Source organism: Mobula hypostoma, chromosome 3 (genome assembly GCF_963921235.1).
Source record: "Mobula hypostoma chromosome 3, sMobHyp1.1, whole genome shotgun sequence".
NCBI classification, from domain to species: Eukaryota; Metazoa; Chordata; class Chondrichthyes; order Myliobatiformes; family Myliobatidae; genus Mobula; species Mobula hypostoma.
This window is the reverse complement of record NC_086099.1, coordinates 81430425-81447818: the sequence shown is the minus strand read 5'-3', so window position 1 is coordinate 81447818 and position 17394 is coordinate 81430425. Positions and strand designations below refer to the sequence as shown.

Genomic DNA, 17394 nt, shown 5'->3' with positions numbered 1-17394 from the left:
TTTTCTGGCTTAATGGCATCTTTTCCATAGGAGGGTGACTAACCTTGTACAATGGCAACATAACACCCAACTTCTGTACTAATTTCTCAGAAAGATGAAGGTCAATGTGCCAAAATCTTTCTTCACCACCATCTAGCTGCGACATCATTTTCAGGAAATCATATGCTTGTACTCCTAGATCCCTCTGTTCTAGCATACAGGGCCCTACCATTCACAGTTAAGTCCTACGGTCATTTGTCATCCCAAAATACATTTACCTGAAACTCTATTTCCCATTCCTTAGTCCACTTACCCAGCTGCTCAAGAACCCTCTGCAAAACCTGATAATTACCTTCAGTGTTAACAACATCACCTACTTTAAAGTCATCTGCAAACTTACTAACTATACAATAAATAAACGGATTGAACTCAGGAGCAACTGAATTTCAGACGCACAATGCATTCAAAATGGGGAAACAAATACTTATTTTTAGCTCAAAAATTCTAAATCACTTCATTGTTCTTCTGAGATAGAGCTGGACACAGTGGTTCATACTCCTCAATTATCACTATCATGTTATTCTGGAAAATTAATTTGGATTTGAGAGACAAAATTCCAACTTTTCTTTATGTGCATCGACATCCAACAGTTTGCCTGCCTGCAAAAGAAACATCCATATTAAGGTCCCAACCCCTGCTTTGGGATCCATTCCCCAAACCCATTATAAGTGACAGATTCTGCACTGCTCTTCTCAGTTTTTTCGACCAGTTAACAATGTAAAAGCCACCGATGAAATGCATGAGCAAATTACTTGGTTAATTTCAGCTGTGAGAGTAGTTAATATCAATGAGAGTGGTTGATATCTGAAACATTCTGCTGGAAATGTGAAATCAGATACAATTACTACATTCAAGAGGCATTTAGATAGATACTTAAATAGGCATGGCACAGAAGGATATGATTTGAGGCAGATAGACATAAAAGCTGGTCGGCATAGATGCAGTGGGACAGTGGGCCTATTGTCTGTAGCACCCACATTTGGCTTGAATCCATAAATGTGCTATAGGGTGCTGTCAGTATATCATCATGCACATGTCCTCCTCTCCCCACAATCTTTCACTCAAGTCCTTTTAATCCCTCCTGGAAGCACCTCAGAAATAGTTTCCTTGCAGTTCTGTCTGGTGAGCTTTGTCTGGATCCCTGAAAATCTATTTTCAAGAAGAATCTGAAATTTTCAACGAGCATCAGGCCAATTTCCAGAACGAGTGAGCCAGAGGTGAAAGTAAAATAGTACGACCTACAAGCAACAAAGTAGCTATAGTTATGCTTACAATGCATTTGCATTGATAAGATAATTTACTTTCACAAATAGAAGCACTCTCCTCAATATAGACCTCTTATACCAGTTTCCAGTGAGGCCAACACTATCCAGGCTTAAAATAGTATTCATTAACGATTCAAAATACAAATCGTCTTCTGAAAACCAGATAAACTGGGACTTTCATTTCATACTTGTAATTTATAATGAATGAAAATGATTTTTCTTTATGCACTTGTACAGATTTAAAAAACAAATGACAACACCATTAAAGCAACACACATCAAAGTTGCTGGTGAACGATGCTGCCTGGCCTGCTGCGATCACCAGCAACTTTGATGTGTCTTGCTTGAATTTCCAGCATCTGCAGAATTCCTGTTGTTTGCGACAACACCGTTAAGCTTGTCAAGCTTATTTTTACTAAGACAAAGCAAGTAAAATAATAGCGAATTATCAAACCTGCAATTCGAAGAATATCCAACACCAGGGAGTTTGTAATTTTATTCAGGAGGCTGGATCCTGCTGCTTTCGGCTGAATAGCTGCAATATCACCCGACCTTCCAATCCCATGCATTAACCTACATTAAAACAAATTAAATGCTTAAAATTATGGTCATTGCTAAAAATCAGTTTTATGAATTACTAAAATTGATTAACTGTTTGTAGTAAGTAAAACTGCCTTTCATTATTCACCGAATTTAACACAAAGTTAACTGACTCTATGGTTATCTATTTAGTTCTTTATCATTTTCCAGTTATGCATCTGAGTATTTTTAACTCACCTTAACTAAAATTATCTTTATACTTTAGAATCAGTTTTCTGGGTATGTTTCTATCTGCCACATTTTTCTGCATGCCTAACCTTGAGATTCTCACAACAGTTTTTTTATATAAAGAAAGTAGTCCAAGAAACCAATACCTGAATAGCATTTGTCTTAGGTCACTAGATTTGGTTTATGCTTTCCTTAAAAATTTTTTAAAGTCTTGGATTAATCATACTGCATATTAAATGTAAATTTACAAAAAAAAAATCCATATTAAATAATCATACCTCTTATTGGTTCCTTGTATTAACCAAATACAAAAAGCAAATCCCAAGATCATCCTGAGTAAACAATTTTAAATGCAAAATTTTGCAAAATGAATAGTAATCAACCCATTATCTGAACATAAACTGGATAAAGAGTAAAAAAATCTTAAAAATTTTAAACACAGATCACTAAAGGTAGCGAGATAAATTAATGAGACATTATAAAAAGAAAAAAATCTCTAGAGGGACAGATTTGAAAAGCACATAATTTGCATTAACTTGTAACAAACTTCCATTCACACCCTCACAGTTCTTGGGGGTGAGGTGGGGTGAGATCTGCAAGTGCTGGAAATCTATAATAAGAACAGAAAAATGTTAGCAATTCTAAGCAGGGCAGACAGCACTTGCAGACCAAGAAACAAAAAAGGGAAATAGTGTGCGTGTATATATATATATACACACACACACATATATATACATACACACACACATATTATATATATATATATATATACACACACATACACACACATATACATACACACACACATACATATATATATATATATACACACACATACACACACACACACACACACATATATATATGGAGAGAGGGAGAGAGGGAGAGAGGGATGGATTTAATGTTTGGCTCATGAGCGAGAGTAATAAAAAAACTATAATGATTGGGTTCAAGTAAAGAGATGGAGATGCTCACATGGAGCACAAATAACTATGTAGAATGACTACTTGAAAAGTTCTGCACGAGTTACAAATTCTGATATAGAATTGCAATGCTCAGGATGATAACTAACTTTTTTCAGTTGTTTAAAGAACATAAAACTTGGCTCATGGATTTTCCAACTTCTCCCCACTTACAAAAAGAACAATTTCTTTTCTCGGGAAAACATTGGCAGGATTGTTAATGCGGTTTTCACAAATCCGGGAAAATAATCACACTCATGCTTCGATTATCTCTACCTTAGTAGTTTAAACCAATCGTAGTTACAAATTGTACTGATGACTAATTTTTATATTTTTATAAATCCCTCATTTATAAATGCTCAGCAGCACCAAGCGATAAAAGATTACAAAGAAGTAAATGATGGATTATGAAAGGTGATAAGTCAAAAAATTCAAAGTTCAAAGTAAATTTATTATCAAAGGACATCTGGTTGCGTATTTAATATATCAGTAATATTTCAGTAATCTAGTGTGTGTGTATATATATGAGTTTCATCAAGCATTCTTGTTCATTTAAATAATTTATTATGGGTAATATATATAAATACATGAATTGCATATGTCATCACACTACCACATAAATGCACACCTCACTTAAAGTAGAGAGTGAAGTTAGACTCCCATGTCTTTCTTTGAATTAGTTTAACATTTTGAAGTTACAAAACATGTCATCATTACAACCATGAGATTCATTTTCTTGCAGGCATACTCAATAAATCCATAAGGAGATAATAGAATCAATGAACAGGACACGAATTTGGGGATCAACCAGTGTGCAAAAGACAACAAACTGTGTGGATACAAAAGGAAAGAAATAATAATAATAAATAATTATTATTGATGCTAAAAGCAGCTACTTGGAACTCCCAAGCACCTTTAATTCTGTTGATAAGTTCTTCAAAATAAAACCATCACCTATTAAATTACACAAGGGAAAATCAAGATTAACAATTCCAGTCTGATCAACCAAGGTAGGATGGTAAATAAGATAAATATTATGGAGGTGCTGTTATGATGAAGGTGAATAGTAAGATCAAACAACAATGCGTGGTGGATGAGGGAGAAGGAACAGGAGAATGAGGTCCCAGTACTAATTTGATGTGGCCATCAGACAGTGGCTTACAGAGTCAAAAGGTTGCTCTGTTAGGCATTGAACACCTGCTTGATATTACCTCAGTGAGGAAGAAAGTGGAAAAATGTCTCACCATAACAAGATTCAAGTATCTATGTTTAAAATAAGTAAAGCAATAGCAATAACTGAAAGTTAACTAAAATTATCCTCTGTTTCAGCACTCAAAACCATAAGGACAGGCACTAAAGGAAGACTGGTTAGTAGGGAGGTGAAGGGAGGCTCTAAAGAGAAGACGCGTGGTCCTTGCTTGGCACGTTTCTCATCCCCCAGTGCCGCTGACTAACTACCTGAGCCCAACAGAACCCAACTGTATATGTAGTATTCAGGTTGGGCATTAATGAAACTGAGAAACAGTCAGGCTTGGGACCAGGTCAGCTCTTTACAAGCAAATTTATTTGTTTAGTTATTGGCATACAGTGCAGAGTAGGTTCTTCCAGCCCCTTGAATCGCATCGGTCAGTAATCCCCCAATTTAATCCTAGCCTAATTACGGGACAGTTAATCTACCAATTGGTACAACTGAGGGAAGAAACCAGATCACCCAGAGGAAACCCACATGGTCATGGGGAGAACGTATAAACTCCTTACAGGCAGCGACGGGAATTGAACCCAGGTCACTGGTATCATAAAGTGTTGTGCTAACCTCTCCAACATCATGCCGCCTATGCTAATCCTGCCTGCTGTGGAACAAGAGAGGAACAGGGCACAACAAATGGTGCTGCCCCATCACAACTCCAATAACCCAGGTTCAATCCAAAACCCATTGCTGTCTGTGTGGAGTTTGAATCTTCTTCATGTGCGTAAATGGGCTTCTCCAGTTTCATCCCACACTCCAAGGATGTGCTGATTAGCAGGCGGTTGCTGTGAAATACCCTGAGAGCAGGTAGTGACAGGAGGATCAAAGGGACCATGATGAGGTGTGGATATATAATGAGGAAATAAAAATACGGGAATAGGACAGATCGGAATGGTCTGGACAACTGGCATAAACTCAATGGGCTGAAATTACCTCTTTCTTTTTGGTGAGAAAATAAAATGCAAGTGCAGATTTTCCAGGAAGCAGCTCCTGTTTTTCAGTACAGCTTTAATGCCTGTCTATATGCCTTGGATTTGGGTTGGAAATTTTAAAAAAAGTAAGTTCTCAGGCTCAGATCAGCTTTTAGCCTTATATCCAAGAAGATCTCTAGTCTACACAACAGAAATAGTGTCTAATATAAATAAACCAAGCAAAACAGAAATAGCGGTAAGGATAGGGAAGAGTGAGGAAGGTCCAACACATTAAAACACCATAAATAACAAAGACAAAACATAATAAAAATGAGGAGAAGTCATGAAAGTCACAGTGAAGAGTTGCAGAGTGAATTTAATGTCATTTGAAGACAGGAACCACTGAAAATAAGGCGACAGAGAACAAATTATCTTAGCTTCTGGTGTAGTTTGGCCATTATCTCTAATGTAAACGTGTTCTGCAGCGAGAGGTTAAAGAAATCAGGAATAGCACCATGGCGAAGTTTTCAATGTTCATTCTGAAATGGTAAAGCTCGCTAAGGTTTCTGGCAAGATGAGCTGCAGGCCAGACTGCATATATTCCCTCTAAAATCAATTATTGCTGAACGAGATGGCAGGACTTCATGAAATAACATTCTTCAGAAATGTAATTTGACTTTTTGGAAATAATACACAGGTAATGTACAATGCCCAAATTAACCAAATGTGCCATGCATAAATTAGACAATCTGTTTAGAAAAACTGAGCTTTACCTTTATTAATGACTGGAAGCATAAATCTGAGCACCTTTATTTCAAAAGAAAGACTTAATACGTTCAGAACAGTGCCACAGAATTCTTTTTGAAAATGTGTTCAGCTATTAAAAAAAAAACATTTTGAACTTTACCGGTAATGCCTTCGAGCAACAAGGTCCGAGGCCACTCTTCCTTCCCTCTCTCCAACTCCACAATTACCGAGGAAGTTGTTGCTATCCATAATAGCCAGCTCGTGTAGAAAAAGTTCAATAGTACTGTCATTCCATCCATCTTCTGGACACTTACCCTATGGAAATAATGCCACAGTGAAAAGATATGCAGATTTCAATATTTCACATGGGATACAGGATGGCATTGATGAGACTGAGAACACAATAAACCTTATTTGTCACAACAGTATCTGCACTTAGTTTGCACTGTAGTAAGTTGTATCTCAAACAATGAGTCCGAGTATAGGAAGGGGATAGAGAGATTGTATGACAACAATCTTTTCCTCAATGTAAGCAAAACAAAAGAGCTGGTCATTGATTTCAAAAGGGGAGTGTTAAGCATACTACTGGCTTGTTTATTGGTGAGCTGTCTCAATGATTATTGCCCAGTGGCACTTACATTTACTATGAAGTGCTTTGAAAGCTTGGTAATGGCTACAATCAACTCCTGCCTGAGCCAGGACCTGGACCATCTGCAATTTGTCCATCTCCACAGGAAGTCTACAGCAGCTGCAATCTCACTGGCTCTCCACTCAGCGTTGGATCACCTCGCAAATAGCAACATCAATATATATGACAGGCTGCTGTTTATTGACTACAGCTCAGCCTTCAACACAATTATACCCTCAGTTCTGATTAACAAGCTCCAAAAGTTAGGCTTCTGTGCCTCTCTCTGCAACTGGATCCTTGACTTCCTCACAGTTTGTGTGGATTGGAAATAACATCTCCTCACTGACAAACCTCAGGGATGCATGGTTAGCCCACTGCCCTACACTCTCTACTCCCACCACTGTGTGACTAGGCGCAGCTCAAACACCATTTATAAATTTGCCGACAATACAACTATTATTGACAGAATTTCAGATAATGATGAGGAGGTGTAGAGGTGCAAGAAAGATCAGCTTGTTGAGTGGTGTTACAGCAACAACATTGCACTCAACATAGCGAGACCAAGGAATTGATGGTGGACTTCAACAAGGGGCAGCTGCGGGACACACTAGTCCTCACTGTGAGATCAGCAGTGGAAAGGGTGAGCAAGTTCCTGGGTGTCAACATCTCTGAAGAGTCTATCTTGGGCCCAATATATTGATTCAATTACAAAGAAGGCATGACAGTGGCTATATTTCATTAAGAGTTTGAAGAGAATTAGTACGACACCAAAGACATTCACAGATTTCTACAGATGTACCGCGAAGATTACTTTTGGTTTCTTTCACTGCAGTTGGACAATATACAGTGAAAGGATTGACTTAACCAAGCGATAATCAGTCTAGCACTCCATGATACCAACAGGTTTCAGGACCATAAACATCATGAGCAATCTGCAAGCAGTCTCAACGAGGCACTGGTGTCCCAATGAAATGTAAGCGTAGCACAAAAGTGGGACCAACACAAGATGCTAGTGATGAAATCAGCAAAGTCAACCCTCAGACCAAAAAAGAGAGCTCATCAGAACTGATTTCACAAAAATGATGAAAATATCATCAGGATACTGGAAGAGAAAACGAAAGCATTTTTCACATCACATCCTGAAGTGGGATAATTTCAAACACTTTCAGAGGCAAGCATAGACTGCAATATGCAGAGTAGGAACTGAGTGGTGGGAGAGAAAGGTGGAGGAAATTCAGTGCTATGCTGACACCAAAAACTTGAAAAGGCTCTTCAGTGTCATCAAAGCAATCTGTGGACCACACAAGCCAAGTACCACACCACACCCTTTCTGTCAGCAAATGGCACAGTCCTGCTCAGAGAGAAAAGAATGGAGGGAACACTTCAGCAACTTGTTTGACAGGCTGCACTCGATCATATCCCCAGAAATCCACTACTGACAGCCTCAACCTCCCTCCTGCAATAGTTGAGATCAAACAAGCCATTGCTTGCTTAAATTCTGGAAGGTCAGAGCCCCTGCCGAGATGGTCAAGCCATTGAGCCCAGTTGCACTAAGGGCCTTCCATGAAATTCTGACAAGCATCTGGGAAGATGAAGACATGCCCAATGAGTTCAGAGATGCTTTGATCATACCTCCTTTCAAGAATAAAGGCAGAAAAGCTGACTGCTGTAACTACAGTGGTATCTTGCTGCTTTAGATCACTGGGAAGATCCCAGCCCACAATTTTCCCAACCACCTAATCTTGACCATATCAGAGGAGAACCTGCCCGAGACACTGTGGATTCTGCCCTGGAAGAAGCACCACCAATGTGATGTTCGCTGTCCAGCAGGTTCAAGAAAAGTGTATTGAGCAGAACCTAGATCTGTACATTGTCTTCACAGATTTAACCAAGGCCTTTGACACAGTTAACAGAGAAATGCTCTGGACAATCTTGTTAAAGTTGGGATGTCCACACAGGTTCTTCAGTCAAATCCACGATGATATGACTGGGCTTGAGCTCTCAAATGGATAAGTCTCAGAGCCGTTCAATATCCTAAATGTGTGAAGCAAGGTGCAGGCTGGCCCCCATACTGTTCAACCTCTTTTTCATACTCAACCATGCGGTCAGCGGCCTTGAACACGAGGTGTACTTACAGTACAGACTTGATGGATCATTATTTGATCTGCATCACCTGAAATCCAAATCTATGACCGTTAAAAGAGTCGTCCTCGAAGCACTTTATGTGGACTTCTGTGCTCTATTGGCCCACTCAGAGTCTGACCTGCAACTGGTTATTGACTGGCTCGCAGAAGCCTCAAGTCTGTTTGGCCTCACCATCAGTGCGTACAAAAGAGAACCTTATTTCAGAGAAACCTGCTCCTGGATCTGCTGCCATGCCACCTTCCATGACCATTGAAGGCACAACATCGAGGGTAGTAAAGAAATATAAATATACAAGGAATAATGATTCCTTGGATAAAGAAATCAATAGCAGGATTTCCAAGGCTAGTCAGAGCCTGGGCAGACTGCAATCACGTGTGCTAAGTCAGCATAATATCCAGATGTTCACTAAAATCAACTTGTACAAGGCTGGCATCCTGTGTGGTTGTGAAACGTGGTCCATATACAAAAGGCAACTCAAACTGCTGGAGCACTTCCACATGCGCAGCCTGAAATCTATTAAGGGTATCTGCTGGCATGACTGTATCGCAAACCTGTGAGTCCTCAATAGGTCAAAGACTACCAGTACTGAAGGAATGATCCTGAAAGCACAACTTCGTGGACCGGATACGTTATATGCATGGAAGACTCCAGATTCCCCAAGCAGCTGCTCTATGGCCAGTTATCATGGGGAAACAGAAACTGTGGTAGATCTCATAACAGGTATAGACCGTGTGGAGGTCTGCATTGCTTAGATTGGGCTTGCCTTCATCTGGAACATAAGGCACAAGACAGAACTATTTGCTGTGCCTCGATTAAACTTGCTCACAGCAACTGAGAAGATAGGCATCACGCGGACCTAGAGACTGCCCAACGGAAGAGGAAAGTATCAGCAACAGCTGCGTCTACAGAATCAAGACAACTCCACTGTAAACGTCTATGCCATTCAAAAATTGACCTCCAGTCACCTTAAACACATATCCGATGAGCTGCACAAACACAATCATCATCGACGAAATCCACAGACAACCAGCCACTGTGGAGAGCATTCTAATTGGTTGTATCTCCATCTGGTATGAAGGGGCCACTGCACAGGATTGGAAAAAACTGTATACAGTTGTAAACTCTGCCAGCTCCATCATGGGCACTAGCCTCTCCAGCATCCAGGACACCTTCAAAAGGCAGCACCCATCATTAAGGACCCCCATCACTCAAGACATGCCCTGTTCTTATTGCTACAATAAAAAAGGAAGTACAGGAGCCCGAAGACACACACTCAATGTTTCAGGAACAACTTCTTCCTCTCTGCCATCAGATTTCTGAATGGACAATGAACCCATTAACATTCCCTCAGCATTTTTTCCTCTCTTTCTGACTAAATTAATTTAATTTTCTACTTTTATAAATACTTATTGTAATTTATAGTTTTTTATTATTATGTATTGCAATCTATTGCTGCTACAAAACAACAAATTTCATGACATATGCCAGTGATATTAAATCTGATTCTGAACTGAGAATCATTTTTTTGCAGGGGTGGGGGATCTATTTAAACCTCTGTCCAGTAATCAGATACAATGTCTCTTAAGTACACAGGCTGCATGTTTCACCACAGGAAGAAAGTTGTTTTGGAATTTGACAAACAATCGCTCGAATTGATAACCATGAATCAATGCCCTATGAAGCAAAGTAAACACATTAATGCTTTAAGTCCAATGAAACTAGCCATCGAACATAGGACAACCTGATTCTGTACTGTTATAACTAAGCTGGGGGAGATGATAATTAAATGCTGTTGGCCCTCAAAACTGTTCATTACATTATGGTAATCTGATGATCAAATTTACAGATGCCACGACACTGATAGGCCTTACTTCCAACAATGATAAGATAGCCTACAGAGGAGAAGTCAATGCCCTGACACAATGATGCCAAGAAAACCTCTCCCTCAATGTCAAAAAAACGAAGGAGTTGATCGTGGATTACAGGAGGAACAGAGACAGACTCGCCCCTATTGACATCAATCAGACTGTATTTGAGAGGATGAGTAGTTTCAATTTCCTCGGTATAAGCATCACCAAGGATTTCAGGTGGACTGTACATAGGGACTATGTGGTGAAAAAAGCACAGCAGCGCCTCTTTTACCTCAGACGGCTCTAGAAATTTGGCGCGAGTCCCCAAATCCTCAGGACTTTCTACAGGGGCACCATCAAGACCATCTTGATTGGCTGTGTCACTGTCGGGTATAGGAACTGTACCACCATCAATCGCAGGGCACTGCAGAGAGCAGTACGGTGCAGACAGCCCAGTGCATCTGTGGATGTGAACTGTCCACTATTCAGGACATTTACAGCAGCAGGTGTGTAAAAAGGACCCGGAGGATCATTAGGGACTCCAGTCACCCCAACCATAAACTGTTTCAGCTGCTTCCATCTGACAAATGGTACCACGGCATTAAGACCAGGACCAGCAGGCTTCTGGACAGCTTCTTTCACCAGGCCATCAGATTGATCAATACACATTGATCTGATTGAATATCTGACTGTACATAAATGTATACAAAGCAATTATGTATACAATTGTAGTGTTTGGACAATATTCTCCCACATTTCCCTTCCTTATTGCTCGTACATAGCGACAGAGACGCAACACGAAGAATTTTACTCCCTCATGTTGTGAGATGGATGTAAGAAATAAAATTCTAATTCTAATTCGGTAGAGGTATGATTGTCATATAAAGTGTTTTTTGTGTATTTTGTGACAAAAGCAAGAGTTTCCTGCTGACGTTCTTTGCTTACATCATTAGTTAATTTAACCTGCATTTTCCCACCTCCCAAATGTCCTCACATCTCCTTCTCACTAACACAAAATACTCTGCAGATGCTGGGGTCAAAGCAACACTCACAACACGCCGGAGGAATTCAGCAGGTTGGGCAGCATCCGTGGAAACGAACTGTCAACGTTTCGGGCCGGAACCCCAAGACCTGATGAAGGGTCTTGAACGTTGACTGTTCGTTTCCACGGATACTGCCCGACCTGCTGAATTCCTCCGGCGTGTTGTGAGTGTTGCTCCTTCTCACTAATCCAGAGCCCTGGTCAGAAAAGACAATGGAGAATTAAGCAGATTTTTTTAAAAATCAGGGAAACATATAGTCAGTTAATGAAACATGTACATTACCACTGGCTGGTTGGATTGAATAGCCAGTAAATAGGTATAATTTAACCAGCACCCACTACGGATTTAGGCAATGCAGCAATATCATGACCACTTGAGGGGTCCAAAAAAAAATTCTTCACATGACCACCCCCAGAACTTTTTTATCCTCTGGTCAAAGGTGCACACAGAATCTTAAATTTGATATTTTTGGAAGGGCATGTGAATTATCCTTTAAGTCATCAGGTTGAATTACATTAACCATATCTAAGGTGACGTATTTTGACTGACCACTTATTTACACTAATCCTACATTAATACTTACACTTACTTTCCCAACAGTGCCATCAACATACCCCATATTCTACCACTTACCAACTAGGGACAATTTAAAGTAGCCAATCAATCTACCAACTCCCACATCTCTGAGACATGGGAGGAAAAAAAAACCACGCAGATGAAACCTCAGAAGTTCAAAGTACATTTATTATCAACCGTCACAGGGTGAAAATACAAACCTGCACAGTCACAGGGAGAAGATACACACACAGCACAGAAAGCATCTTAAGTCAGCTGTGAACCAGGGTCTCTGGAGCTACGAGGCAGCTGCCTGACTAAATACACTACGTTGTAGCTTCACTAATAGCAATACCTTTTCTCTATTTACTATATCTAAACATATCAAGATTTTGTACACCTTTTTCAAACACCTAGTTTTTTTTCCTTTGCTCTAAAAGCAACTCCAGGTTCCCTAGTTTATCACTATAAGTGAAACTTTTTAAGTACAATTCTTTTCCTCACCGTCTCTAATGTTTTCAAATCCTTTTTAAAATACAATAACAAGCGTTGTATCTATGCACAACTACATATATAGTAAATAAAAGCACGCACACAGGAGGTGGTTTTAACTCGTGTATTCACATTGCAACGACACACATGTATAGACAACAGCGCATGTGCAGACAACAGATCAATATGTAGTGGTGTAAACGTAACTTTGCTAGATCAAATAACGACAGCACAAAAAGATCGTTACTTATCTTTCCACCCGTTTATTTCTTCGAGCTCAGCCGGTGAGTGAACTTGGAACTGACATCAGGAAAAGAACCTTTCTCATCTCCCCGGCGGTTCTACAAGTTCACTGTCTGATGTCAGAATTGTCAGAAGTTATAAGGCCACCGATACAAAAGAGCAATCAGTTTGATAACTATTCCGGTCAAGTCAATGTACTATTGATACAGAGAACAATCAGTCTGATAACTATTCCGGTCAACTCAATGGACTATTGATACAAAGAACAATCAGTTTGATAACTATTCCGGTCAAGTCAATGGACTATTGATACAAAAGTACAATCAATTTGTTAGACACTCCAGCCACCTTAATTATAAAAAAGAATGTCCTACCTGGTTTGCTGGAGCCACAACTTAATTACAAAGATAAGAACATCCGTCAAGTTTATGCTTTAATTAAGAAAGGAATGTTCTGTCTAATTTCCATTAGGTACTGCTTTTTGTCAAAATCAAAAGGTATGAAAAGCCCAGAGACATCTGATGTGGATCTGGGCAACCTTGAATTATCTTGCTCCAAAGAAGGCAGCTGTGAGACATTATTCAAACACACCGCAGTCACAGACATAGTCAGTACTGAATCCATTGTTTTACAGGAATCTTGAGAATCATCTTTCCCTTAAACTTTATCAGTACTAAGGGGGGGGGGTGGTCATTGCTCAAAAAAAATAGATCCATACATTACATTTCCTCCCCCTTTAGATTAATGCAACATAAAACTGTATACGTACAAAATATTCACTTTTCCTTTCATAAACCTACATTCTGAATAACCATGCTTTCACAATAACAGTCCATAACAACTTCACAGTTCTAAAAGTTCAGTCTTTTAAATGGTGCTCTGTTTCTTTCAGGATAGAGCGGGTGAACCTGTGGTGTGAGATCAGGTTTGGTAGGTGTCTTGTCTAAGACAACATTCTTGGATTTCGGTGTCATCATGTCCGTGACATCATCACTGAAAGGTAAGTCTGGTGACTGTGATGTGTCCGACTTGTTGGATGCAGTCGACTCAGGTGTGCTCTTCGGTTGAGCATTCAGTGTCTGGTCCACATGACGTCTCCATGTCTGATCTCCAACATCCACTGTGTACTTCAGTGGTCCAGTTCTTGTAGCTGTCATACCGGTGTCCACTTGTCTTCTCAGTAATCAGGCGCTAGGACTTCCTGTCCAATCTCCAAGCTCCTTGCAGCTTCACTTGGCAACTGGTTGAACTGCTTATTCTGCACTTCCCTCCATAGGTCTGGTTTCAGAAGGTCTATGCGAGATCTCAGATTCCTACTCATGAACAGCATTGCCGGTGTTTGATTTGTCGTCACATGAACAGAGTTCTGATACACAAAAAGGAAGTTGTCCACCTTGTACTACAGGGAAATGTCCTCCTTGATCATCGCTTTTACAGACTTCTTGAAGGTACGGGTAAACCTTTCAGCTAACTCACTCGTTGCTGTGTAGTGAGGAACTGACATGAAATGTCTGACGCCATTTTTCTTCATGAACAGTCTGAATTCTTCAGACGTGTATTGTGGGGTCCGTTGTCACTCACTATTTTTTCTGGCAAGTCATTTCTGGTGAAGATAGTCCTTAGGGTGGAGATGGTCTTTGCTGAGATGGTTGACTTCATTGGTATAACACCCAGCCACATTGAATGAGCATCCAAAGCAATCAGAAACATAGAGTCCATGAATGACCCAGCAAAGTCAATATGTACTCTTTGCCATGGTGAAGACAGCTACTCCCATGGGTGTTACGGTGCTTATGGGTGTGCATTTTGAACGTTTTGGCATCCTGAACAACTTCTGGCTAAATCTTCAATCTGTTTATTTACTCCCGGCCATCACACGTAATTCCAGGCGAGACTCTTCATCTTGCCTATACCCAGATGTCCTTCATGCAGATTTTCTAACACTCTGGTATGCAGTTTAAAGGGAACCACAACACCAGGTCCATAATCAGCGTTCCTTGACATACAAAAAGTTGGTCTCGTCTCGCTGAAAACATTGTAAACATAGGGTTACCATGAGCTGGCCATCCTTGCATTGTGATTTCATAGACTTTTGACAATGTTGGGTCATTCCTTGTTTCCCTTTGTATTCCAGAATTTGTCCAACATCGTAACTGGGTAGCAGTCGTCACTGGAATCCCCTTCCTGGGATTGAAAATGGACACAAGGGGCTGGTGATCTATCACTAGTGTAAACTTTTGTCCATAGATGTAGTGGTGGAATTTCTTTCTTTCCCATACTAGACTAAGGACCTCTCGGCCTATCTGTGCATAGTTGCACACTGCGCTCATCAGTGATCTTGAAGCAAGTGCAATCGGATGTTCAGATCCATCTTTCATAATATGTGACAAGATGATCCAATGCCTTAAGGGGACGCATTGCACGCCAATGTGAAGGGCAGGGATGGGTCATCATGGGTGAGTAGTTCATTGGATGCTATTAGTCTCTTTGTTTCATTGAAAGCTCTTTCATATCTTTCAGACCTTTCCCACTTTTCTCCAGTCTGTACCAGTGTATTCAACGGATGCAGCACTATCGCAATGTCTGGGAGAAATCGGTGGTAGTAGTTTACAAGGCCCAAGTATGACCTGAATTGTGACACATTTCTGGTTTGGATCCCTATAGCACTGCTTTAATCTTCTGTTGTGACTTCTGTAAGCCATGTTTGTCAAAGACATGTCCACAAAATAAGATTTCATTCTTGTAAACCTCAAATTTCTCTCTTTGCATGCAGACCATACTCACTCAGCCTGGTAAGCACTTTACCAAGGTTCTGGAGGTGCCGCTCATCATTTTTGCCAGTCACGATAATATCATCAATGTAACGTTGTGTTCCTGGATATCTTGGAGCACTTAGTTCATTGTTCTTTGCGGAGCTGATGCGACACCAAAGACAATTATACTGGATACTGGAACAGTCCCTTGTGAGTATGGATTGTGAGGAACTTCCTGCTTGACTCCTCAATCTCCATTTGCAGATAGGCTTGTGACAAGTCCGTCTTTGAAAACCTCTCCTCCGCACCCCCCCACCCCATCCAACTAAAGATGCAAAAATGTCTTCTATTTGTGGCAGGGGATACTGCACAGTACGCAGCACCAGGCTGATGCTCATCTTGAAATCCCCACATATGCCAATGGCTCCGGACTTCCCTTTCTTAATCTGGACAATGGGCATGGCCCAATTATTTCACTTAACCACGAGAGAATTCCAGTCACCTCCAAGCTCTGCAGTTCAACCTCCTCTTTAGGATGTAGGGCATAGAGCACTGGATGTGCTTGATGGAATCTTGGTGTTGCTGTTTCATCCAGTTCACTTCTGGCCATCATGCCTTTGAGTTTACCAATCCCATTCTCAAATACCTTCTCATAGCATTAAGCAGCTGTGCCTGTCTCTGGTTAGTGCAACCATTTGGGCTGCTGTTGCCTGTGATGTCACACTCAGAGCTTTGACTGAGTGCCAGTCTAGTTGGGTTTTCTCAAACATTCATGTCCGAAAAGTGCTGCCCCTCCACTTCAATACATGAAACTCTAACTGTTGTGCTTAGTCTCCATATGTCATATTTACTTTCAGTTTTCTGCCTGTATAAGTCTTTAGCATCACTGTGGTCTTTTCTAATGGTATCTTAGAAAACAGTCTGTGGTAGCCTCTGGAATTATGGACAAAGGTGATCCTGTATCCAGCTCCATTTTCAGTTTTACACCACACATATTTATTGTGTTCCAGATGATTTCGTGATCTGCTTCAGTTATATTATGCAATTCTAGGCATGACAGTTCACCTTTGTCAGACTCTGTGTTGTCTGATTCTGTTTTACATTCAGTAACTTTAGGCACTTGCTTAGTTTTGTCTTTGAGACTTTTCATTTGGTTGTGCTTTTTCTCTGATTTGCACATTCTCCTTAAGTGACCTTACCTGTAACACTTCTGCTCAGTTTTTCCTTGAATTAAGTGATTTGCACCATTGGAGGATTTGCCAAATCATTAACATTTTTGGCCTTCTGTATCATTCAGGGATATATTGTGCTTTTCACATTCTAACCTCCTTTTCTGTAGTTCTGCTGCATCCTTTGCTGCAGTTTCTATTGATACTGTAATAGTCAATGCCCGTGTTCTAAGGTTAGGTCTCTTTTGGACAGTAGCTCCTTTTGAGTGCTCTGACTATAAATCCTACATACAAGCGTGTTCCTTACTGCATCAGAAAATCCATTTCTAAAGTCACAGAACTGGGAAAGTCTGCACCAGAAGGCGCAGAGAAGAAAAACAATAAAAATAAATGCAATATAATTCATAATCTATTATGTAAATTGCAGTGGTGTGCAAGGGATCCAAATAAAATGTCTGCTTATATAATACTCCAAAGAATCAGGCAACAGACCAAGTTTTTCAAAAAATTGGCATGGCCTTTGCAGATCCAAAATATGAAATTCAAACTAAATATTGTGAATTAGCATCTATAAATAAA

General features: G+C 40.2%; 1 protein-coding gene across 5 annotated transcripts in view; it reads right to left on the bottom strand.

The window, feature by feature from the left end:
* The window catches only part of sepsecs (Sep (O-phosphoserine) tRNA:Sec (selenocysteine) tRNA synthase), a 95027-nt gene that overhangs the window by 59695 nt on the left and 17938 nt on the right, over window positions 1-17394 (bottom strand). For all 5 annotated transcript variants that reach the window (XM_063043355.1, XM_063043351.1, XM_063043352.1 and 2 more), the window contains exons 3-4: window positions 6098-6252; window positions 1758-1876 (exon numbers count right to left, since the gene is read on the bottom strand). In XM_063043355.1, coding sequence (XP_062899425.1) covers window positions 1758-1876; window positions 6098-6252 — 274 coding nt within the window. The remainder of the gene's footprint in view (window positions 1-1757; window positions 1877-6097; window positions 6253-17394) is intronic.